This window comes from Pleurodeles waltl, chromosome 1_1 (assembly GCF_031143425.1).
Source record: "Pleurodeles waltl isolate 20211129_DDA chromosome 1_1, aPleWal1.hap1.20221129, whole genome shotgun sequence".
Taxonomy (NCBI): Eukaryota; Metazoa; Chordata; class Amphibia; order Caudata; family Salamandridae; genus Pleurodeles; species Pleurodeles waltl.
The window spans coordinates 787389836-787415880 of record NC_090436.1 but is presented as its reverse complement, the minus strand read 5'-3'; the positions used below and the strand labels follow the sequence as shown (position 1 = coordinate 787415880).

Here is a 26045-nt window from a genome sequence, read left to right as displayed (position 1 = left end):
GATATAGAGTTCCGCTTGGACCACTTGGCGAGACAAAGTTTGTATGCCTGATCCCGGAGTATGACATAAAGGAGAGGCCGCAACACCCAGACCACTGGGCATGACACAATTGGCACGCATAGACTATGGCTGTGATATAGAGCCAACACCTCAATTTTATTTTTGGGTCTAAAGGGGTTTCTTAGCACTAGCGGTCTCTTCAACACTGATGGTTCCTGAAAGAAATACAGATGTTATTCTCCTTAACCGCTGGGTCTGACACAGAGGGTACGCTAAGCCCCTGGGTATGAAACAGGGTGCAATTGGCCAAGGAGGGCCAGTGGTTGTCAAGTTGTTCCTTCTTCTCTACGTAAATTGTTGCTATCTTTGTCCCCGAGTCGATATTGACAAACTATCAGGCTCACTTGGTCCTGTGTACTGCACAGAGCATCCCCAAGGCTTCGGCAGCATGTGCTAGGAGCGGGCTAAGGGTATTTTTTTGGACAAAGTCATCATTTTTTATCTGTCATTTTTTCTCCTCTTCTCTCTTCATTTCCATTGTGGTTCCCTCTTTGACCTCTTAATTTCCATTGTGGTTTTCAATGGGTGAATTGTTGGTGCTGATAAACTGTTCCAACTAAATTTCATGTTGAAATGCTATGTCTCGATAAGTGTTTTTTATGTGCATATGTAGAAGTCACTATCTTTCTCTCACAAAGATGTATTCCATGCCTCCTAATCCATTGCTAAAACAGTTTCCAATGTTTAAGTTAAGCTCTGCACTTTTTCACAGTTTGTGACTCTTCTGCATTGTTTTATGTATTGTGAAAGGCTATTTGATACATCTCAGTCTAAAGTTGAGCTCATAGCTATTAGTTATTGCAGACATAGTCTTGTGTACATATTTCCCCAGAAGTAGAATAGGATTTAGGACCATTTAAAACTCAAAGACGTTAGAACTGTATCAGTCCCCTAAAAAGGTTCCCAACTCATCATGGAGTCGCTGTTAAGCCACAAACTAGATTCCCCAGACATGCTCAAAAGCTAGATAAATACTGCAATGAATGGCACACACATAACTAAGGCACACGCATTCGCCTGGCGAGCGGGAGGAACCATCAACACCAGCACAACAGAACATACAAGACACACATTCAGACAAAATTTGTAGAGGATGAAAAAGGCTAAAAGAGAAGCACTGTTAGAGCTCTGGGCCATCTTCAAGGTGGCCCTGACCTGCAACCACCGAGAACCCTCAAGCAAGGTTTCACGCCTCTCCCACTAAACATAGGTATGAAAGTGTTCTCTCTGATGCCTGCCATCACAGACGTCCCTGCCCGAGGTTACACCAATCCACTGGTTATGGGGCCCAGATGTCCCCCTGCTGGGCAGCAATCCAGGGCTGGAGGGAAGCCAGCCCCAGCCCAGGTTGGGGCTGGGTTGAAGCTCGACCCCTCGTCTGCCATGCTCCGTCATTCAAACCCCAGCAGCGCAGGGAGCATACATTCCAACCCATCCGTTGGAGCACTCTCGGGTGACTGGGAGGTTCATAGCGGTCCTGGATACTGACACAGACAGTGGAGGGAATGATAAAGTTCCCAGCCTTCCAGGGTCCGATGTCGGGGAGGGAGCCACAGGGTACACTCCTCCAAAGTATGCCCAGGTAGCAGAAGAGATGACAGAAAGTGAGCTTGAGGATACATTCTCACCAAGGAGAAGCACAAGCATCATTGATCGAAAAAGGCAGCCCAGATGGGAGTTAGAAGAAAGGCACGGGTTGAGGAGCGAGAGCTCAGTCCCGGGATACGCAAAGGGGGAACAGAGTAGCGCCCTCCTCCATAGGAGAGTGGTGCTAGGTGAACATCTTGTTCATGCTCCACATGAAGAGGAGCACATATTAGAACCAGAAGGGAGGCCCCCTTAGAAGCTCAAACCCCACCAGACCCTCAGCGTAGGAGAGGAGCAGACCAAGAACTAAGAGATCAAAGCATCCAAATCCAGGTATAACATAGAAGAAGCTAAATGGCACCATTACATGTGTACAAGGAGAGCAGCATGGAAGATGTCTGCTGCTCCCTCCGAATGCACTGGTCAGACAGACACATCCCTGAAAGGGAGAGCCAGTATGACAAACCCTTACCGGAGGAGAGATCCATCGAACCAGATAACATGGCCATCGCAGAAGACTGCATCCGGTATAGAGGGGGAGGTTCCAAATTCCCATATATACAGGAATGCCTGAGAGGATGGGAGCACTACATTGAGGAAGAACCCGTGGAGTCACTCTGAGACAAAATATGCCTGTTGTTACAGAAAGGCACGCAAGGGACCATCTATGTGGCATGGGGGCAGATGGACAAAGAAGGGCTCAGGACCAAACTACCCCCATTAACGGATGTGGCAGGAAAATGGATCTCATGTTTTGAGAAAAACACAGCGGGAATAAATCTTGCAATAGGTGATGCCAAGAGTCTGCTCAGCAGCATCATCAGAGAGCAGACCAATATGGTGTTTTTCCAAGCCCGCATCTCAACTGTCACGCTGACCAACAACGAGCATGATGGGGCCACATTCAATTAATTCTGAAACCAGATATGGACGGCCCCAAGGGAAATGTACCCTGACTGCCAGGATATAAGAGGATTGATGGCAGAGAGCAAGAAGCCTGAGGAAACCATGACTGACTTACTAGATAGAATGAGGGAACGATGGGGACAGGAGACAAGACAGCCATGGACCAAAACGACCCCCAGGTTGCATTCTTCTACAGCATCCTCAAAAAGCGTCTGCCTACCGAAATACACAGTGAATTGGACAGACTAGTAGGGTTAGACACCAAACTTTGGTGGGAAATCCAGGCCCAGATATTACATTACTATGGTAAGAAAGAGGAAAAGGACTGGGAAAAGCAGGAGTAAACCCAGAACGACGCTGAAAAGCTGGTTCAACATAAACTGAAAAAGACCGCCCTCAAGGGGGCCACATTGGCCCGAGCGTGCAAATGGCACCAGTCTTGAAGGGAACTCCGCCTCAGAACATCAAAGGGTTTCCACCCAGTCCTCACAGAAGAAGTCAGCGAGACTGGCAACCATCAGACTTCATAGAATGCTATTATTGCCGTAGAATGGGCCACATGGCTGAATGATGCCACTTAAAGGCGTACATTGAACAGAGAGGGATAACCCTAGGCCAGTTCCCGCAAAATCCCCATCTGCAAAACCAAGCCCAGATCAACCCAAATGCATCCTGAATTCAGCAGACAGGGATTCTGTCCCAGCAAAGGCCACAGCCACAGCAGGGAGGGGTAACTATCTGGGAAAGCAATACCTTCGCACAATCACAAATCACCAATATTAGAGGAAAGTGCCACCGTTGGCATGGTTTTACCACCGCCCACACACACACTTTCGGCCTAGTGTTGATGCCAACTTTGATTGAAAGTGGGCTGGGACTCTGTTACCAGGCCACAGCACCAGTGTTCTTTCTCTAAAACTGTGCTTTTGTTTCCACAATTGGCACAGCCCTGGCACACAGTTAAGTCCCTCGTAAAAGATATCCATGGTACCAAGGGCCCAGTTGCCAGGGAGGGTCTCTAAGGGCTGCAGCATGTATTATGCCACCCTAGGGGACCACTCAACCAAGCACATACACACTGCCTCGCAGCTTGTGTGTGCTGATAACGAGAATAAGACAAAGTAGACATGGCACCCCTCTCAGGGTGCCATGCCCACAAACCATTGCCTTTGGCATAAGTAAGTCACCCCTTTAGCAGGCCTTACAGCACTAAGGCAGGGTGCACTATACCACAGGTGATGGCATAGCTGCATGACAAATATGTCCCTACAGTGTCTAAGGCATTTTAAGTGCAGTGTAGCCATATTGAGTATATGGTCTGGGAGTTTATCATTATGAACTCCACAGCTCCACCATGGCTTCACTGATTACTGGGAAGTTTGGTATCAAACTTCTCAGCACAATAAACCCACACTAATGCCAGTGTAGGATTTATTGAAACATGCACACAGAGGGCATCTTAGAGATGCCCTCTGTATGTTACCTAAATTGCTAGTGTAGGACTGACAGGTCTGTGCCATCCTGCCACTTTCAGACAAGTTTCTGACAACATGGGGTCAGTGCCTTTGTGCACTCTGTGGTCAGAAACAAAGCCTGTCCTGGGTGGAGGTGCTTCACACCTCTCCCCTTCAGGAACTGAAACACCTGGCAGTGAGCCTCAAAGGCTCAAGCCTCGGATTACAGTACCCTAGGGCACTCCAGCTAGTGGAGATGCCCTCCCCACGGACAAAGCCCCACTTTTGGCGGCAAGTGCGGTGGGAAAATTAGGGATAACAGGGAGGAGTGACCACCACAGCCAGGACCACCCCTAAGTTGACCAGAGCTGAGGTGACCCCCTCCCTTCAGAATCCTCCATCTTAGTTTGGAGGACATGGACCAATAGGGATAGGAATGTGTCCCCCTCCCCAAAGGGAGTGGGCACAAAGAGGGTGTAGCCACCCTCAGGGACCGTAGCCACTGGCTTGTCTTTAAGGGCTTCTCTGAACCCAGTTCACCAGATTCCTGGCAACCAACAAGAAGAAGGACTGCTTAGCTGAAACCCCCAGCAGAGAAGATGACAACTGCTTTTTCCCCAGCCCTACGGGCCAGTCTCCTGCTTCAAACAACCTGCAAAAGACCAGCGACGCGTCCAACTGGACCAACGACCTCTGCCCAACTCCAGAGGACTGCCCTGCACCCAAATGTACCAAGAACTCCAGAGGACACCGGCTCTGTCTTTTTTCAGAAAAACTAACAACCCAGGATTCCCACCTCACTCCGGATGCGCTAGTCCTGACCCCTTTGCACCCAACGCCCACGGCCTGTGTCCAGGTGATCCCCCAGCAAGAGGGTCCCCAGGCGATTGCGATTAAGTGCCCACCCTGGGTTGACCTATCCACCCCTCCACGATGACATCTGCAGAGGGAATCCCGAGGACCCTCCTGAATTGAAGCTCCGGACTAAGAAATGCGACGCCTAAAGACGCACTGCAACCGCAGCCCCCAGACTTTGGATAAACCGACACCCGATGCATCTATGTTCAGCAGGCGGCCCTCCTCTCTGTACAACCGGTGGTGTGCCCAAGACATCCCTCTGGACCTCGCCTGCAGCCTCTGAGTGCCCCCCTCATAGACCAGCATTAGAAACCCGATATCCTGTTTGCACCCTGCGCCCGGCCACCTCTGTGCCGCTGAGGGTGTGTTTGGTGCCTACTTGTGGCCCCTCCAGTGCTCCTTCAATCCCCCCCTCGTCTCGAGCCACAGGTACTTGGCTACAGCCAGGCCTGATTCTGAGTACCCCCTGTCTCCACAGGAGCCCATGTTAAAATTGCTCAACTTTGACCTCTGCACCCAGCCAGCCCCGTGTTCCTGGTGGAGGGTGTTTGGGGTTAACTTGAACCCCAACCGGTGGACTTCCTAACACCCGGAGACTGAAACTGTAAGTGTTGTACTTACATGTAAAACAATCCAACATTTCTTCCCCTAAGGAACTGTTTCTGAAAATTGCAGTGTCCATTTTTAAAACAGATTATTGCCAACAATTCAAAAACTGAATTACTTATCGAGTTCAAACAAAGTACTGTTGATACATGTGTGAAATACCAATCTATTGAAGTTATTACCTACAACTTGAATCTCGTAGTTCTAAAAATAAATTAAGAAAATATATATTTGCTATATAAAAACCATTGGTCTGGAGCTACGTCATTGAATGTGTGCTTCTTCTATTGTTTGTATGTGTACAACAAATGCTTTGCACACTACCCTCCGACAAGCCTAACTGCTCCACCACACTACCACAAAAGAGAGCATCAGTATTATATACTTTAGCCTCTGTTAAGCCACTGTGGAACCTCTGGAGCCTCTGCACATTATATCTCATTTTGATATAGTATATACAGAGCCAGGGTCCTACAATTATGCAGTAAGTCAAAATCCCAGTGAGTTTACATTCACCTCATACCCACTCCAAAACTCATTTCAACAATTAAAAATCAGTGACACAACATTAGGCGAGAACTCAGGGCTGCTGCACATTTTGTCAATCTGGAATAGGCACTAGAATCCGCCATTCGGGTGCTTGCAGGGGTCTAGGCCCCACTCTGCTGCAGGTCCCCAAGGGCGGTGTTGGCTGGCCACACCCTGGAAGGGGAGGGGGGCAGCGGGGTCAGGTCAGACGAGGGGGCATTGCGGCCTCTGGCCAGGGCATAAAAGCCAACACCCAGGACCCACATCCAAGCTTAATTAGGACGGGCTCCAAGCTGAAAGGATCCCATTTTTCAACACCCGGCCCACACCTAATGGAGGCCCCAGTTAAGTTCCAAAATGATGCAATGTTCCAGTGTAGAGACCCAGGTTTGGCGCACGCTTGCGATGATAATGTCCCTACAAAATTCCTAAGTCTACATACAAGTCCAACAAATTCTTCAGTACACACGTGAAGGTTGCAGGGAAATGTAATGTCCCAGCTCATTACCCGTTTCATGCAAATCTTCACAAGTCCTGGTAAAGGCAACTGACTACCACCATAGCAAACGCTCGGTCTCATCCTCTCCCCAAAAGGCTTCCCCATGTTCAAAAGTCTGCTCGTCAGATCATGTCCCTTCAAAACAGCAAGAGTAGCGTGTTCCTGGCCACAGCCTGGGGGCGGCAGGCCTAAAACATCTTGGATCAAAGGAGAGGGGGCACCGGGGAGGGTAGGGACTCTGTAAGTGACCATCACAGCCACATGCAAGGTGCATGGATACGCTCACAGTTGCGTCCGGCCTGTCTGTCAGATCACACAATGCCTCCCACACACTGTCAGGGGAAGCAATTGGCCTGATCCCAATCGTTGCTGGAGCAAAATCATACGGGGGTCTTAGAGCGTCTCTCTGACCCTCTTCAGCATTCCAATAAAACACAATCACATGAAGATGTAGGGAAGCGCCTACAACCTGCAGAAGAAGCCCAAAAAATAATCCCAAAACAAAAGTTTCCAGAAAAGGGGCGTAGACAAAAACACTTACATTCGCTAGGGAGAAACTCACTGCATGCCACATACAAGGACACGCATGTGGATGTCAACAGGTTCCACCTGCATCAGTAAAACACACACACATACATACGTTAGGGAAGATAGCTAAGGAATAACCCCATAAACATCTCCCCTTAGAAGCACTTTCCCCTGCCATGGTGAGAGGAGAGGATGAGATGACCCACAAAATAAAACTCAGGCGACCCATGACTAAAAGCACTCACCATTTCCTAAAAATAGTTACCTCAACCGGAGTCACCTCCGAAATAAATACACAGGACATAAGTAAAGAAAGAAGGTGCAAGAATCTTCAGAGACAAAAGACAATGTATTTTTTTATCTAAGCTAGCCTACAACCCACAGCTCTTGTCCAAAAGGTCTGCGACAAAACCACAAGTGCACCACCTTTTCAGCAGCCTGCCACCTCCTCAGCAACAACTGCCAGAACTCTGACAAGACCCAAGCATGCAAAAAGAAAGACTACAGACTGTTTTTTGGAATGCTTTTTACAGACATTCTAATACAAACTCACTTACCCAAGCAAGATACCTCCAGTACTGCAGTGCTTGACCAGAGCAAAGACATCCCAGATCACTAGGAGGCTGCAGATGTTTCCCCACAAATCATCCTAAGACCTTAAACATTCCAAAAGTTATGTACGATTATACCCTTGTATCCTTCGTTTTTTGTGGGTGGGGTCGCACCCATCCTTAGCCAGAAATCTGTCTAGTCACAGGGAGCCTACCTCGACATTGTTACAACACTTGCATAGGGGCCTTTCATAAATCACTTACAATTACACTGAACCTAATGTTAGTATTCCACATGCACTATACAGCAAACGCTGACACAATAGCACATGACTGCTCTGGGCTCTCAGACATTGGCCAGATCGTGCTACATCTGTTTGCTGAAACCACACGCCGTAGGTGCAGATAGGCTTTATCTATACCAGGAGGTAGCCCCCAAGAAAGCAAAATGCCTCATCCAATTGTACCCTTGCAGAATCAGGGCCAAGATACAACCCAACAGGGTAGAACCCCACATAATAGTAGTAAACATCACTCGATATGACACCAATGCCACCGCATTGTATCTTTACACCGAGCCTAGCAACATTCAATCCGAGCTAGACAGGATGTGCATTCGGGTCACTGTAAGGGAGGACAATGCTTGGCACTGAGACTTTACAGAATAGGGGTATTTGGATGCAGCGAAACCACTGCACAAGTGCATTAACATGTTTACTCCTGTGGTCACAGGGTGGCCCGTAGCGTGTCTGGGGCAGCCTTATTTAATAACAATTGGACTCCAGACATGAAGTGCCTGTGTAGGCCCATCTACCTCAAAGATACAAGGGGAAATGAGTTTCATTGGGGAGGGTTAAAAGCCAGAATAGATACCTAAATGCCAAGAAATCTGGGATACTGAAATAGATAGGTACACGTGGTTGAAAGAGAAGGGGCAACCCCTAATTATACTGAAAGGTACACTATATTTATTATGTTTCAGAGGCAAAGGGACAATCCCTCTCAGCACAAATGAAAATTGTGGAGCAACACTGCACATATCAGACATGCACTGGGGCACCTCTGTGCTGACGGATTACTACTGGCAGTGTAGCAAATTTGTTTATGCTTAGCTCATCCCATGATTGGAGGGGCCTCTGCTTTCTTGTGACTGCGCACACCCTGATCCTGGCCACCTCAGAGAAGACCTGTCCAAGTTGTTCCAACATCCGCTACAGAAGAAAACAACTCTGTTACATCAGCCGCAAAGGAAAGAACAGCTGATTATTATGGTTGGTCTCAGCACAAGGACATTCCAGAAGAATTCAGACTGTTCACTGACATTCAAATAAACGTGGGGGGCTCCATACCCTTCTTCACACTACAGACAAAAGCAGATAACCAGGTGGAAAATGTTAAAGATGATCAACAGTACTAGGCTCGGTCTAAACACTATCAAAGAATAACTCAGCCATCCGCCTCATGGTAATGCAACAATGGTATGTGTTGGAGATGATGACCACAATGGAGGGTAGGGTATGCACCAAGATTGATGTGTCCTGTTGCATTTATACCTGGTAACGACCTGGACAATAGGACACTGACTTTCGACACCGAAGCACTGCATTGTCTGCAAGTCGACAGGAAGTAGGAGAGAGGGGCCCCTGTGCAAGACTGGTTGTTTGATTAGTTTTCATGGCTCCCCCCAGTGGGTGGTCAGACATGGTCAAGTCATTGCTGTTGATTCTCATTTCTGTGCTTTTTTGTGTTGTTTCTTACAACCAGGGCTTTCCTGCTCTAAAACCACAATTCTCAAATTAGGTAGAGTTCAGGTACACAAGGAAAATGGTAGTAAAAATAACAGGTAAGTCAAACCTTGAATAATGTGACTGTAATGAAATAGGAGGTGGATAAAGTAGTTGAAAATTCAACCACAGGGGGGAATGTAAATATGTATAAAAACAATGTAAATTTACGCCATGATATGGTGCCAGCATAACTATGAACTCGCTTTGCTATTGTAGATTTCACCCGACATGACCCCACGTCAATCCTGAGCCAGAACTATGTGGTCAAGCAAGCCCTGCGACCTAGGCCTGAAGCAACTTGATTGACAGATCACAGGGTGACACATGATTAGGCCCGGATTTCTTTTCTCAAAGAAATTATTTAATTGTTTTATTGCACCTCAAGATTATGAATAAAAAGACGGTCAAAACTCTGTAAATTTGACAGACAGTCATCAGACTATGACTCTGTGCTGCGCTGCCCCGGACAGTGCATTTGTAGGAAGCTGGTCTGGCGTGTGGTGACCACCTATAGTGTTATCTCCTTATACCAGGTCCAGGGATCTCCTACTACTGAAGTGTAGGCAGGGTCTAGGAAGCCAGGGCTCTTTTGAGGTAGTTGTGGATGAGAAGCCAAGACTTATCTAGGAGACATGCAAAGCTTATGCAATATCACTATAATCACACAGCACTTATACACATGAAAGAACCACTCAGTGTTACAAGAATAAAGGTAGTTTATTATGCTAACACAAATACTAGAATACTAATAGGCAGTCCCCACAACTGGAAGCAAGTAAACACAACGAATGCACAACACTCTAGCCCCCTGCCAGCGAGGACCTCACCTCAATCAGAACCGCAACCGCCGCCCACCGACGATAAATCAAGAACGCAAGGAAGGACGCACTCCGGGAGCGCATCAACTACTCAGCACACAACTCTAAGGATCTCTTCTCAGTCATCAACGAGTTCACAGATCCCCCAACTCCAAAGCCACCAGCATCTCCCCGTCACAGGACCTCTGTAAGAAACTTGCCACCTTTTTCCACCACAAGATCCAGGGCATCTATGACAGCTTCCACCCAAAAGATACTGGCACCGGAACCCGTGACCAACTCACACCCCCAGAACCCACCCGTACCATCCACAGCTGGTCCACGCTCACCACATAGGAAATAGTCAGCATCATGAACAGCACCCACTCCGGAGCCCCAACAGACCCCTGCCCGCACCACTTATACAGAGCCAGCACATCCATCGCCCCTGAGCTCCGGAACACAATCACCTACTCCATCAACAGTGGCACCCTCCCAGAGGACTGGAAACACGCTGAAATATGGACTCTCCTAAAGAAACCTTCGGCCAACCCATCAGAACTAAAGAATTTCCGGCCCATCTCGCTGCTAGCCTACCCCGCCAAAGTACTGAAGAAAGCAATCAATGTAAAACTACTGAATTTCATTGAGGCCAACAACTCCCTGGACAGCTCCCAGTACGGCTTCCGCAGCAACCACAGCATGGAGACTGCCCTCCTGGCAGCCAAAGACCACATATGATTACTCCTAGACCGTGGCCACACCGCAGCGCTCATACTCCTCGATCTCTCCGCAGCTGTCCACGCGGTCTCCCACAGCACTCTGCGCACCAGACTCCACGACACAGGAATCCGCGGAAGAGCCCTGGAATGGATCCCCTCCTTCCTCTCTGGGAAGACGCAGAGGGTCAGACTCCCGTCCTACACTTCGAGACCCAAAAGAGTCAACTGTGGAGTTCCCCAAGCATCCTCACTGAGTCCCACACTTTTCAACGTATACGTGGCCCCTCTCGCTGCCATCATCAGAAGCCATGGTATGAACATCATGCCGTATGCCAATGACACACACCTCATCATTTCCCTCACCGAAGATCCGGACACAGCAAAACGGAACTTCCACTCAGGAATGGAAGCCGTCGCCACCTGGATGAGAGAAATCTGTCTTAAGATCAACTCCGACAAGACTGAGCTCACCATCTTCATAAACACCAACTCAGCTTGGGATGACTCCTGGTGGCCCACACCCCTCAGCTCCCCTCTGCACGCCCGCAAGCTTGGAATCATCTACGACTCCTCCCAATCCATGACCCGCCAGATAAACTCAGTCGCCTTCTCCTCCGCACACTTCGGAAGATCTTCAGATGGATCCCAGCAGACTGTCACAGGACAGTCACCCACGCTTTAGTCACTACCAAGCTCGGCTACGGAAATGCCCTATATGCCGGCATCTCAACTAGAAACATCAAAAAACTACAACTCATCCATAACACCACCGCCAGACTCATTCTGGACCTCCCTTGCTGAGAACACATCTCCCAACATCTGAGGACCCTCCACTGGCTACCGGTCAAGTAGCAAATCTTCAAGCTACTCATCCAAACGTACAAGGCCATACACAACACAGGACCAGCTGACCTCAACCACCAAGTCTCCTTTCACACCCCAGCCAGATCCCTTCGCTCCAACTATATTGCCCTGGCCACTGTCCCTCGCATCCGCAAAGCCACCACCAGTGGACCATCCTCCACCTACATTGCAGCAAAGACCTAGAACAACCTCCCCCTTCACCTCAGACAAAGCCCGTAGCTCACCATCTTCAGGAAGAAACACAAGACGTGATTCTTCGGAAGAGGCCCTCCACTCCCACCCCAGTGTCGAGACAGGGCCACTCAACTGAAAAGCAGGATGTCTGCAGGGCGATCGTATGCCCCCCGACCTCCTAGAACACCTCGCGGCACTCCCTGGTGGACACAGAAACACCGGCAGGTGTCCCAAAAGGAAAGGGTGAGTGGAAGAGAAAGAGACGAAACACTGCTGCGTCTTGCCGGTCCAGCCAGGCACCCTGTATCTTCGGGGTCCTGGTCGTGGTTCACAGGGTGATAGTAGAGTTAGTGCACTCAACTTCCTTGAAACTGAATCTCTCTTTCTGATATGGTCACGGGAGCGGTAGAAGAACACCGGGATGCTCCAGCACTTTTCTTGGATAAAAATAACTGTTAGCACAATTACTAACACTGAATTACCAAAAACCCAAACTGAGTACCATAATAATAAGTACTGCAACACTAGGGCTGGCTTCACAGAGATTCACTGTTTCACACTACAGTTAGAACTGTGGTTGCAGTTATCATGCACAAGAAAAACAAACAAGGGCATTAATTATATCACATATAACTTTCCCTGCATGCATAGGTTAAACTAAAAGGAACAAAAACAATCCAAGAAATACAAATGTCCACTCTGGGTTTAAACAGTTAGGGGGCACAGTTTCATTGTGTGTGTGAAAAACCCTTCAAAAAGCAAATTCCTCAAACCTGAAACACAGCATTGAATGGCACAATTTAAATCCAAGAGTTATGCTAGCAGAGAAAGAAAAGTCACGTAAATGCTCTTTTAAAATTGCACTGTCACTTTTTGTAGTACTTGAGCTCAAGCATATTTCCTGAAGCACATTTAGTCAAGTAACTACAATAATAATGTAAAATGTTCAGAAATGCATTTGTCTCTTCAAGATAAGCAACCTGCCAAAAATACGAGGTCTGAAATACACCAGCTGTTCTAGGAAAGCGCGGTGCTCAAAGAACAAACTCCCTGGAGAACACTCGTCACTTAGCTGCAGTCTTTTCTGGAGCGCTGGAGGAATGCCTGGTGTCAGCTGGTAGAGGAACGAAGAACAAAAAAATTGCCTCAAACGTCCTGAATACGAGGATGACAGCAGAGGCTGGACTGCCAAATCAGATGCTGAGATTAGGAAGAAAAACAAAGCCAAGCAGGGAGGCATGCTTCACTCTGCTATTTATAGCCAATCAGGAAAGCAGTTGAGATGAGTCACCACACCCAATTAGAAGCACATGTCTACACCTGCTCACATTAGCAAACAAGCATTGACAAAACCAATTGTATAACACAGCACATTATGTTTACTTAGAAACATGAAGGTTTAACCAAGAACAGAGATATGATTGAACCCTAATCCCTGGGGATGCTGACAATAACGCAGGAGGCACCTTGGGGATTCCTGACATCCAGCGCCTTGAGACCCCCATGGGTGAGTAGCCACACTTTATAAAAACTGACTGATTGATTAACTAATTATATACACAATAGTAATCTGTAAGGAGCATAAAAACAACAAGCATTGGCCAAAGTATCAGAAAAATAGTGAGGGCCAAACCACATACTAAAAAAATGGAATGCAAAATACAGTCCCCTATCCAAGGATGTGGAGTCGTTAGAGGGGAGCTGGAGGAACAAGGAACCCCAAGAGATGAGTACCAGAGTCACCCTCAGCGACTAGGAGAGCAGAGGTAAATATCTGGCTTTCCCCAATACCAACAGGAGGACTTGGGAAAAGGATTGTGCAAGACCTAAACCAGACTGGAAGGACCCAAAGGTGGATTCTGGCAGAAGAGGACCTGCAAAGGAAGGGGACCAAGCCCACTTTGTGATGAAGTGTCCAGTCGTGGCAGGAGCCACTACCCACCCTTCTGTGGATGCAGGACCAGGTCAACAGGGGAAGAAAAACAGCTGCGTAGCACCGGAGAGGAAAAGGTGCCCCTGAAGTGATGCAGATGTTGTCCCATGTCGGCTGTCAGGTTGCAGTGGGTCAGTGGTGCTGGAGAACCACCAACAAGCCTTGGCAAATGCAAAAGAAGACAAAGAAGGGTTGTAAGACTGAAGCGGACCAGCAAGACCCAGTGGACTCAACCCAAGGAGGGGAGTCCAGGGTGACCATCAGCAGTCGGGAGAGTTGCCTGAAGAGGATGCAGCCCCCACAGGCAACCTATTGGCAGCAGGCACAGCAAGTCACAATGAGGCCCACTCAGCACACCTGAAGAGGAGTACCACGTCGCTGGAGCAGTAGAGAGGAAACTGTGCTTGAAAGGAAGAAGTGCTGGGAGATGGGGCCACATGAAGCCTGAAGATCCCTTGGAGCAGGAGCAAACAAGCCTTGGTAGCTGCAAGAGTCGCAATGCACAGGGGTAGGGGCTTACCCTCTCCCAAGTTGGGTAGCTAGCAGAGAGGAACAAGGGGACCATTCCTGACCACCACCTGTGATTCAGGTTCCAGAGAAGAGCAGATCCACACAGCCAGTTGTCGCTGCAGTTGGTGCCTGCAGATGCAGGGGAGTGACTCCTTCACTCCAAGGGAGATTTCGTCTTATATCCTGGTGCAGGTTGGAGCCTCGTCGACCTCAGAGGATGCACAGCCGTGAAAATGTTGCAGTTGTTGGATGGAATCAGAGAAACAATGTTGCAAAGCAGATCCATTGCTGGAGTTGCAGATTGTCGAGAGAGTCCAGTTGCGGTTCCAGTGGCCAAAGATGAAGTAAACAATGCAGAAGAGTCCTGGTGGAATCTTGCACGTTGAATCAAAGGACCCACACAATAGGGAGACCCTAAATAGCCCAGGAAGGGGGATTGATCAGCTAGCAAGGTGACCACCTATCAGGAGGGGGCTGTGCCTCCCTTTCCCACAGGAAATCCTTGTTCTGCCTTCCTCTGCTTGAGCTGGTCAAGCAGCAGGAGGGCAGAAACCTGTCTGAAGTGTGGCAGCAGCGCGGGCTGCCAGGAAAACCACAGAAAACTGGTAGGAGCAATACTGAGGGCTCCTCTAAGGAGCCCCCAAAATGCATGGAATCACAAAACCAATACTGGCAACAGTATTGGGGTATGATTCCGACATGTTTGGTTCCAAACATGCCCAGGTTCAGAGTTACCTTTATGTAGCTGGATATAGGTAGTAGTGACCTGTGACCAGTACACAGGTAAAATGGCTTCACTGCACTTACGAAGTCCTGTGCAATGGAACTGCAGTTCATAGGGGCACATCTGCCTGCTCATGTAGGGGTGCCCTCACACACAGAGACCTGCACCCTGCCCTCTAGGTTAGGAGGGCCTACCATAAGGGTGACTTACTGGGACTTTGGTGCAGTGACCTGTGGTGAAAGTGTATGTGCACCTTTTCACGCAGGCTCCAATAGCGGGCCTGCAGACACATTTTGCATGGTCTCCTATGGGTGGCACAATACATGCTGCATCCCATGGGGAACCCCAGGTGCCCTAATGCTCTGGGTACCCAAGTACCAAATACTAGGGATTTATAAAGGGGCCCCACTATGCCAACTGTGGTGTATGCAAGGTCCTAGGCAACCAAATTTAGAGGGAGAGAGCACAATCACTGGGGTCCTGGTTTGCAGGATCCCAGTGAAAACAGTCCAAGCATACTGACAAAAAGTGGGGGTAACCATCCCCAAAACAGGGTACTTTCCTACACAACCCCCTAAACGAAGGACAATAAGACTAACCTTGCCCAGTTGGGTCTTCATTGTCTAAGCGGCAATATCTGGAGAGTCCATCTGCATTGAAGTGGTTACTCTCAGGTCTATGTTCCACTGTATAGTCCATTCCCTGTAGGGATATGGACCACCTCAACGATTTGGGGTTTTGTCCTCTGATTTGCTTGAGCAAAAAGGGGGGGCGTGTGGTCTGTCTGGACAAGGACGTGAGTGCCAAACAAGTATGGCCTCAGCTTCTTGAAGGCCCAGACCACAGCAAAGGCCTCCCCTCTCTATGGTTGACCAACGCTTTTCCCTGGGGGTCACCCGTCTGCTAATGAAAGCTACAGCCCTCATCATTCAGCTGAAATAGTACTGCCCCTATCCCCACCTCAGAAGCATCTGTCTGTAGAATAATTTGTTTGGAGAAGTCAGGGCTTCTATGTATAGGAGCATAGCACGTGGCCTGTTTGAGGTCATCAAATGTTTTTTGGCAGCTAGCTGTTCACAAAACGTTCTTGGGCATCCTTTTGGATGGGAGGTCATTTAAGGTGGCTACAATGGAGCCATATTTCTTAATGAACCTCCTATAGTACTCTGGCCTAGGAAGGCTCTGACTTGGATCTAAGTACAAGGGGCAGTCCAGTCATGAATTGTCTTGATTTTGCCCTGCAGTGGTTGAATCTGGCCTCCTCCTACCAGGTGGTCCAGATAAACCACTTTTCCCTGCTCTACCTGGCATTTTGATGCCTTGATAGTGAGGCCTGCTCTTTGCAGAGTCTCCAGTACATTCCCAATATGGACCAGGTGACCCTCCCAGTTGGAGCAAAAGATAGCTATATCGTCTAGATAAGCTGCACTGAAGCTTTCCAGACCTTGGAGAACATTATTCACCAACCTCTGGAATGTGGCAGGTGCATACTTTAGTCCAAAGGGCATCACTGTGAAGTGATAGTGACCAATAAGAGTGGAGAATGCTGTTTTGGTTTGACATCCTCTGATAGCTTGATCTGCCAGCAGTCAAATCAAAGGTGCTTAGCTACTTGGCAGAAGCCAGTGTATCTATTGGCTCATCTGCCCTAGGGATACGATGAGCATCTGTCTTGGTTACAGTATGGAAGCCTCTGTAGTCTACATAGAACCTCATCTCTATTTTGCCATCTTGAGAGAGAGGGTTTGGGACCAGCACTACATTACTAGCCCAAGTGCTGTCTGAGGACTCAATAACTCCTAGGTGTAGCATCTTTTGCACCTCAGCTTTGATGCACTCCCTGGCATGAACAGGCTACCTGCTAATTTTACTTCTGACAGGCAGGCTGTCACCTGTGTCAATGGTGTGTTCACATCATGTAGTTTGACAGGGGTCAGAGAGAAAAGTTCAGTGAACTGTCCTAGGAGATTTCTGCAGTCATCCTTCTGTTGCTCAGAGAGGCAGTCAGCCAGAACAACCCCATCTACTGAGTCATCTACTGTATTGTGGGAAAAGAGGTCAGGGAGAGGGTCACTCTTTTCTTCCTGACCTTCACCAGTTGCCATGAGCAAAGCAATTTCAGCTCTGTCATAATAGGGGTTTAGGAGGTTCACATAAAGCACCCTGTGGGAGCGTCTAGGAGAGCCTAGGCGAACCAGATAGGTGACATCACCCTTTTTCTTCAGAATAGTGTGGGGGGCATTCCGCTTGTCCTGGAGTGCCCTGAGAGCCATAGGCTCCAGGACCCACACCTTCTGTCCTGGCTGATAAACAGTCAGCAGAGCCTTCTGGTCGGGCCACTGCTTCTGCAGTTCTTGGCTGGCTTAAAGATTTCTGGATGTCCTCTTTATGTTTTCGGCCATTCTAGATCTGAGGTCCAATACATAATCCACAATGTCCTGTTTTGGGGGATTGAGATGTTGCTCCCAGCCTTCTCTCACAAGGGCAAGTGGACCCCAAACAGAGTATCCAAACAAAGTTCAAAGGGGCTGTATCCCACTCCCTTATGAGGAACCTCTCTGTAGACAAAGAAGAGGCAAGGTAACAGGATATCCCACCTCCTTCCGAGTTCTTTTTTTAGAGTTCTGTTATCATGCCTTTGAGGGTTTTGTTGAACCTTTCAACTAACCTATTTGTTTGAGAATGGTAAAGAGTGGTGAATTTATAATTGACATCACACTCCTTCCACATGGCCTTATGGTAAGGAGACATGAAGTTTGCACCTCTCTCTGATACCACCTCTTTAGGAAAACCCATCCTGGAGAAAATTCCCAGGAAGGCTTTGGCCACTACAGGGGCTGTAGCTGTCCTAAAAGGAATGGCCTCTGGATACCTGGTGGCATGGTCCACCACCAACAGTATGAATCTGTTTCCCAAGGCTGTTGAAGGGCCCAGGGGGGCAACAATATCTACCCCAACCACTGGTAGTATAATTAAGGGGACCTTCGGGGTGCCACCTGTCTGGCTACTGGCTTGACAGGTGACATAGGAGCGACAAAACTCATTGGTGTCTTCTGACATGTGGGGCCAATGAAAGTGAGGGACGAACCTGTTTCAAGTCTTGCTTTGCCCCAAGAGGCTGCAAGGGGTATGTCATGTGCTATGATTAACAGGCTTTCCCTAAATTTCAGAGGGATGAAAAGTTTCCTGGTGGCACCAGTTTTAAGGTCCCTTGTTTCTGAATAAAGGAGGATATTATCCCAGTATACCCTATGGGTACCACTGACATTCCTTGCCTCTTGTGCTGCACCTTGCTGCCTTAAGCTTTCCAGTGTGGGATAGGTTTGCTGTCCAGACTGAGTTCCTCCCTGGTGGGCCCCTCTGCACCCAAGATTTCAGCTGTGTCAGCCTTGAGCTCCTCTGGTCTAGGTTCCACCCAAGGAGTAGATTCCTCTCCCTCAGCAGTAGAATACTCACTGGAAGCTTGAGCAGGGGGTAACGTTTTACCCTGCCTGCTTTTCTTTTTAGGAGCCTCATGGGCCACTATTCCAGGCTCCAGAGCTTTCTGCTTCCTTTTCTGTTTGGGCTGAGCTCTGGTCAGGGCAAATATATGCCCAGGGATGCCCAGCATTGCTGCATGGGCCTCCAACTCCACCTCATCCCAAGCTGAAGTCTCCAAGTCATTACCTAGCAGACACTCTAGATCAGAGGACACTACAACCTTTTTAGGGTCAGTAACCACCCTCCCCAGCTAAAGTCAATAACTGCCATTCTGTGGCACAAAGTGGTATTGTGAGCGTCAGTCACTTGGTATGTGTAACCAAGTAGGTGTTGCTCAGGTGACATCAGTTTTTCAGTCACCATGGTGACACTAGCACCTGTGTCCCTGTAGGCCTCAGCCTCAACAGTATCTATTAAGGGATGCTGCCTCTATTTACCCATTTTAAAGGGGACAGGCGGCTAGGGTGGCAAGGTCAATGCCACCATCAGGGACCAACACAGCTTCAGTGGTCTCCTTGACTAGCCCGGATCCCATTATGGTCCCTAAAGTGAGCCCACCTACACTTCCGGACTGACTATCATTATCACTACTGTTGATATTGCTAAGGGCACTAGGGTTAGAAGTGGTAAGTAGTGGTAGGATGCTTGGTGCCTTTCTTAGGGCAGGTGCTGTCACCTGCCCTACAGCCTTTTTGCTTACAAATGTACCACCAAGGTTTCTTATTGGAAAAGGACTAGGACTTAGACCCACCCCCAGAAGAGTTTTGTGGTCCTGACCAAGACTTTTTCTCTTTTGGTTTATCCCTACCCTTGTCCTGATGCTTACCTGATTCTTTTTTCTTGTGGTCACCCCCTGTGTGAGTTTTTCTACTCACCCTAGTGCGGAACCACTTGTCTCCCTTCTTTCCCAGTTCTTGGGGAGAGGTCAGATCAGAGTCCACTGGGTACTGATGCAGCTGATCAGAAATGCAGTTATTCAGAATATGCTCTCTCAGAATCAGATTGTACAAACCCTGAAACCAGCTCCCATGAAACCAGCCTTTCAGAGCTTTAACTGAGCAGTCCACAAAATCTATCCAGTTCTGGGAGGACTCCTTTTTGGTCTCCCTGAACTTGACCCTATATTGTTCAGCGGTCAGCCCAACTTCATCTAAGAGTGCATTTTTAAGTGCTGTATAATCATCTGCATCTTCTTCTGTGACAGTGAGGAGTTTCTCACTTCATTCAGTGAAGGAGAGCCACAAGATTGCTGACCACTGTCTGTGAGGGACCCTTTGTATTGTACAGGCCCTCTCCAAGGCAGTGAACCATTTGTGAATATCATCTCTTACCTTGTTAGGTGGGACTATCTTGCACAGGTTCCTAGAATCATAGGAGTCCTCCCAAACCCTATTGTCCCTAGAGCAAAGACTGCTGCTACCATGGGAAGCTAACCCAAATCCTGTCTCTCCCTGCTAAGGCCTCTCTATCTACGGCTAGGTGCTATAGCCTTTGGCTGGCTCCTCCAATCTCAGTTTCCTAAATGCTCTATCTAGGGAATCTTCCCCCGAGTGGAGCAGTGAGTCCCCTCAGATACTGAGGAGACATGGGTGCTGGCGGAGGAGGACCTATCCCTCCTCCTGGGGACTCTCTGAACCAACCCTCTAGGAGTAAAAGTGGGCCTGCTTGAGTGACCCCCCTTTTCACTACCCTCAGTCCTTCTAACAGGGCTGTGGTGTACCCCCGATTCCTCCTGACCCTCCCCAGTGTAGCCTAACTCTACCCTTTCTACGATTGGAGGGTCAGCCTCTACTTACTCCTCCTCCTGGCTGCCTGTGCTGTCTTGGCCTGCCTGGAGTAGTAACCCCAGAAGTAGACTTTTATTGGGATTTCTCCCTGTATTTAGCTTCCTGGAGGCACACATCTCTCTCAACTCTTGGAAAGTGCAGCTCTCATATTGAGAAACTGGGACCTGAGGTGTGTTTTTCACTGAAGACATCTTGCTAGAGTGGTGTGGGTGCACTGACTGCTCTAACAACTAGGCTCCCTGAAAGTTTGAAGAAAGGGCTATTCTAGACCCCCAATGGTATTATGCCGCCCTGGGAACCCCTCACTCAGCACATGCACACTGGCCCACAGCTTGTGTGTACTGGTGGGGAGAAAAATACTAAGTAGACATGGCACTCCCTCAGGGTGCCATGCCCACAACCCACTGCCTGTGGCATAGGTAAGTCACCCCTCTAGCAGGCCTTACAACCCTAAGGCAGGGTGCACTATACCACAGGTGAGGGCATAGCTGCATGAGCATTATGCCCCTACAGTGTCTAAGCCAATTCTTAGACATTGTAAGTGCAGGGTATCCATAAAGAGTATATGGTCTGGGAGTTTGTAATGGCTACACTGAATACTGGGAAGTTTGGTATCAAACTTCTCAGCACAATAACTCCACACTGATGACAGTGTGGGATTTATTATGAAATGCACACAGAGGGCATCTTAGAGATGCCACCTGTATACCAGCCCTACTACTAGTGCTAGGCTGACCAGTTTCTGCCAGCCTGCCACATCCAGACGGGTTTCTGGCCACATGGGGTAAGTGCGGTTGTGCACTCTATGACCAGGAACAAAGTCAGTACTGGGTGGAGGTGCTTCACACCTCCCCCTGCAGGAACTGTAATGCCTGGCAGTGAGCCTCAAAGGCTCAAGCCTGACGTTATAGCATCCCAGGGCACTCCAGCTAGTGGAGATGCCTGTCCATCCCCCTCCCCCCCCCGGCACAGCCCCTACTTTTGGAGGCAAGTCCAGAGGAGATAATGAGAAAAACAAAGAGTCACCCTCCAGCCAGGACGGCCCCTAATGTGTCCTGATCGGAGGTGACCCCTGCCTTAGAAAACTTGTAAGTGCTTTACTTACCTGATAAACTAACTTGTACTTACCTCCCCCAGGAACTGTTGATTTTTGCAGTGTCCACTTTTAAAATAGCTTATTGCCATTTTTGACAAAACTGTGTACATTACTGTTTTAATTCAAAGTTCCATATTTACCTATGCCAAGTACCTTACAATGTATGTATTTACTTGAATTCTGAATCTTGTGGTTCTAAAATAAATTAAGAAAATAATATTTTTCTATATAAAAACCTATTGGCCTGGAGTTAAGTCTTTGAGTGTGTGTTCTCATTTATTGCCTGTATGTACAACAAATGCTTAACACTACCCTTTGATAAGCCTACTGCTCGACCACCCTACCACAAGTTGAGCATCAGTATTATCTATTATTGCCACTATCAACCTCTAAGGGGAACCCTTGGACTCTGTGCACACTATCTCTGACTTTGAGATAGTATATACAGAGCCAACTTCCTACAAAGGCCATGGCGATTATTATTATTATTATTATCGGATTTGTAAAGCGCATGGCTACCCAAAACCGTGCTTCCCATTACTAGAGATACCATTAAGCTACAAGCAGTTTTACTTCGGAAAGAGGTATGTTTTTAGTTGCTTACGAAAGCACAGCAAGTTGTTTTCAGTTCCCAGGTTCACCTGGAGTGAATTCCGCAGCTTAGGGACTGGATAAGCAAAAGACCGACCGCCACACCTGGCTCTTTTTATCCTAGGTACAACAAGAAGGTCCAAAGAGCTACCTCTAAAGGGCCTATTAGGCAGATGTGAGGTAATCAAGTGATGGAGAATTTTTGGGCCCTGTTTTTGTTTGGCGCAATGTGCCAAATAGAGAGCATTAACCTGAATTCTGCTGCTTATGGGTAGCCAGTGCAATGTTCTAAGAGCTTCCCTTGCTGACTGAAATTTTGGGATTCCCAGAAGAATCCGAGCAGCGGCATTCTGAATTACTTGAAGTTTCCTAATAACCACTTTCGGACTGCCTAGATAGATTGAGTTCCCGTAGACCAGGTGCAATAATGTGAGCCCCTGGAGCACAATTCTGCTGGTTTCCAGTTTGAGCCATTTCAAGGTTTTGCGTAGGGCACTCAAAAGTCCGCAGCAGGTGCCCGTGATCCTGTTCGCCTGAGAGGCCAAGGAAATCTTGTGATCCAAAGTAAAGCTCAGACTCTTTACTTCACATTTTTGTACAGGATGTTGACATAGTGCCAAAGGCCAGCTGATTTTTTGCCAAAGTAAAGAATTATTACCGACCACCATTCCCTCAGTTTTCTCTCCGTTTAACTTGAGGCAACTATCTCCACTCCATTTAGCTATCTCCGTCAAACAGCTATTGAGAATAGTTGAGGTGGTATAGTGTTTCTTGCAAGAAGTGGGCTAACACCATGCACAGTGTGAATGTTAATTTTGATTAGTTCTTTCCTCTGTGGCAACCTTAGGAGTTGTAGCTATCTGTTGAATTTCATGATTTAACTGTGCACTTTGATATTAAACAGTTAGGCCTGCTTCTGCCGACCCTTGCAGATGGACCCCCCCCTTTCTCTTTTTTGTGAGAGCTAACCCTCCTTTTATATCTGCTCACAGTGTTATTTTCTAGAGCAAGCACATTTTTTCTCGTACTGATTGGATCCTACATTTGGTTCTATTTGCTGACATCTGATGCGTATGAATTTTCCCGACTCTGCCCACAACTTCAGTTTAGCATTACCTTCAAAGGAAACTCTGATGTTTAGAATTTGACAACTCCATTTTTAAATAGCTTGACTTCACATTTGCTGTTTTCATTTCAAAATGGTGTACGACTAAAACGCCGTACTACATATCGTAGGATTTATCCCATAATTTGGCTCCTCTTTTAAATCGATTGATAGCATTTGCTCAAGAATGGAAGGTCTACTATAAATGCACTTTTGCCTTGAAAAAGCCCCGAGTGAACTAACCACAAGGGGGCGAAACACGTGTTGGCCGTTTTTCCTTATATGCTCAAGATCTCTACATGGAACACTAAGACACTTAAGATTCGTCACTACTAATGAATGAAACCCTTTTTCAAAGCATGGATTTAAAGTTTCATTATTGATTCCAAATTAATGGAACTTTGACAATATTGATTTTTATGAGTGGGGTATGTATTTTCTTGGAACTTGATTAATGACTTGGGGCAAACTGGTCCATACCCCTTTGATAACCCACCATATAACCAGGAACTGGGCATCCACAAGAAAAGGAGCATTGGTCCATCAAATTTGAAATTTGATATTTGATATATCACATTTGCTGTATGGTTTACCTGGACGGTCTTCACTTATACTGTAACCAGGTGATTATGGACTTATGGGTAAATTGATTAGTATGAGTTTGTAACTTTAGTATTGTGTTAACAAAACCTTCATGATTTGCAAATCTACTTGTCTCTGTTGTTACTGTGGGACATAATTATGCTCCACTGTCATTGAATTGCTACTGAATTTGATGATTCAAGATTCATTTCAGGAGAAATATTCTTCCGAATAGGTAGGTATAGCAGGATTTTTTAACTTGGACTACATTTGCACAGTGCAAACACCAATCTTCCCTCCCGCTATCAGCTGTATTACCGCTTCCTATAATGTACGTCTGTCACACTCCTTCATATCGGCATCAAGTGGTCTCAGATCATTCAGCAAAGCTGCTGCTTAGATCAGGCTAATGGGGCATGTTATGTCAATATCTGAGATGCATACAAATATTATAAAAAGCCATTGCAATCAATATCCCAAACCCTTCACCAGTAAAGGTGGATGCAGAGGACCTATACAAGACTGAAGATTTCACCTACATAGCCAGTACTATCAAACATGATGGAGGGGCAGGCAGTGGCACCAACAGTAGACTGACGAAGGCCAGGAATGCCTTCAAGATGGGTAACAATGTGTGGAAGTCATCTCAATGCAGTTACAATACTAATCTGAGGCTTGTATGGATGAGAATGATGGTAGATGATGAATAGTAACATCACCAAGCCTTCCACACCAGTAACTGGAGAAACATCTTGTGCATGTTTTGGCAGCGCATCATTTCCAACCAGGGACTACTCACCAGATGCACGTAAGCGAGCAGGGACACCATAATTATGACAAAACAATGGATATGGATAGGAGACACCATTAGAAGAGAACAAGACTCCCTCATAGGAACATCTCTCTACTGGACCCCAGAACGCAAACGCACTGAGGCAAGCCAAAGAACACCTGAAGTCGAACTGTGGATACTGAAATGAAGACCCTGAACCCCAAATGGGGCACCATATAATAACTTGCCCAAGACAGAATGCGGGTCCTTCACTGCTGCCCTACATGCCAGTCAGCGTTAACGGGCAGAAAATAAGGAAGCAATTCAGTCAGTCCAAAAACAGGCCAGGCAACAGACTAGAAAGAAACCATAATCTGTCAGACATGAAAGAAATTCTAGAAATAAGGCAAGCAACAAACCCCCCAGCCCCTCACAAACAGCTGAAAGTACAAGCCCCGAAGAGATATCACCCTCGAAGACTGTTGAATCTGAACCACTTAAAAAAAAGCACCCACCCAGAAACCACCAACACCACAAACAAAATGAAGGGAAAAGAGCTGGGGACAAACACGTCATCGCATCCACACACAACCACTCCCCCTCTGCCAAATGTATTGTAAAAGATGATCACCCCACCAACACTGAATCACAGAGGGCCTAAAAAAAACGTCTTCTATTTACCGACCACCTAACAAGGCACTGCTACCTTCTACCATCAGTGTGCCTCAGCAAGAGCACCAGTAGTGGCTGCTGCTAATAAACACCAACATTCTTACCAGATGCAAAAACAACGGTATTCCGGCATAGTCTTCCCAGCAACTGACCAATTAAAGGGAACCTCTTGACTGCTGCTGTGAAATTCTGTGAGAAAAAAAAACACAGAAAGGATAAATAAAACAAAATACTCTACACATAGTCGTTTCCTAAGAAGTCACTGATTTGATGGCACAGAGATAGGGATTCACCAAAAAGTTCTGTGTAATGTGGGACTAGTTCATTCTCATCATCCCTCGATGTATATGAATGAAGGCTTTAAACAGTTTCTCCGTCTTAGATAGAAACTATTCACGTGTTCTACAGTTCCCAAAGAGCACCAGATTTCAAATTAACTATATTCCTCACATATGAGCTAAAAAATAATACATAATACATGCATTTTAGCACATGTGGTATGACTTTCCTTTTTCAATGCCATTTCACAAAAGGAACAAGAAAGCAAGTATTTATTTTCACTCCTGATAACTGCTTGCACTTTAATTTCTTATTAAATATAAAGGATTACAACCTAAACTTTCCAAAATTTGCCTCCAGGGAATCCTCAACGGTCATGTTTTTATTTTCTTGAACCAAAAAGGGGAACAAAATATTTCCATTAGGCAGGAGGCCAGGCTGTCAACTTAACTTTGTGAACAGCACCCTTTCTGTCCCTTTTAAGTCTTGGCTAGACAGCGCATGCACTGTCTTGAAGAGATGTGTTGTCTTCAACTTGTGGACTTCAGCTTGCCCATAAGCTTCCCATTTGCTCGTTCCACCTTCGCTCTCAA

At 47.3% G+C, this 26045-nt stretch overlaps 1 protein-coding gene across 2 annotated transcripts in view; it reads right to left on the bottom strand.

Annotated features, from left to right (window-relative positions):
* Positions 1-26045, bottom strand: part of FANCC (FA complementation group C) — a 1679603-nt gene that overhangs the window by 1509420 nt on the left and 144138 nt on the right. For both annotated transcript variants that reach the window (XM_069227975.1, XM_069227967.1), the window contains one exon: positions 25278-25362. In XM_069227975.1, the coding sequence (XP_069084076.1) occupies positions 25278-25362 (85 nt within the window). The remainder of the gene's footprint in view (positions 1-25277; positions 25363-26045) is intronic.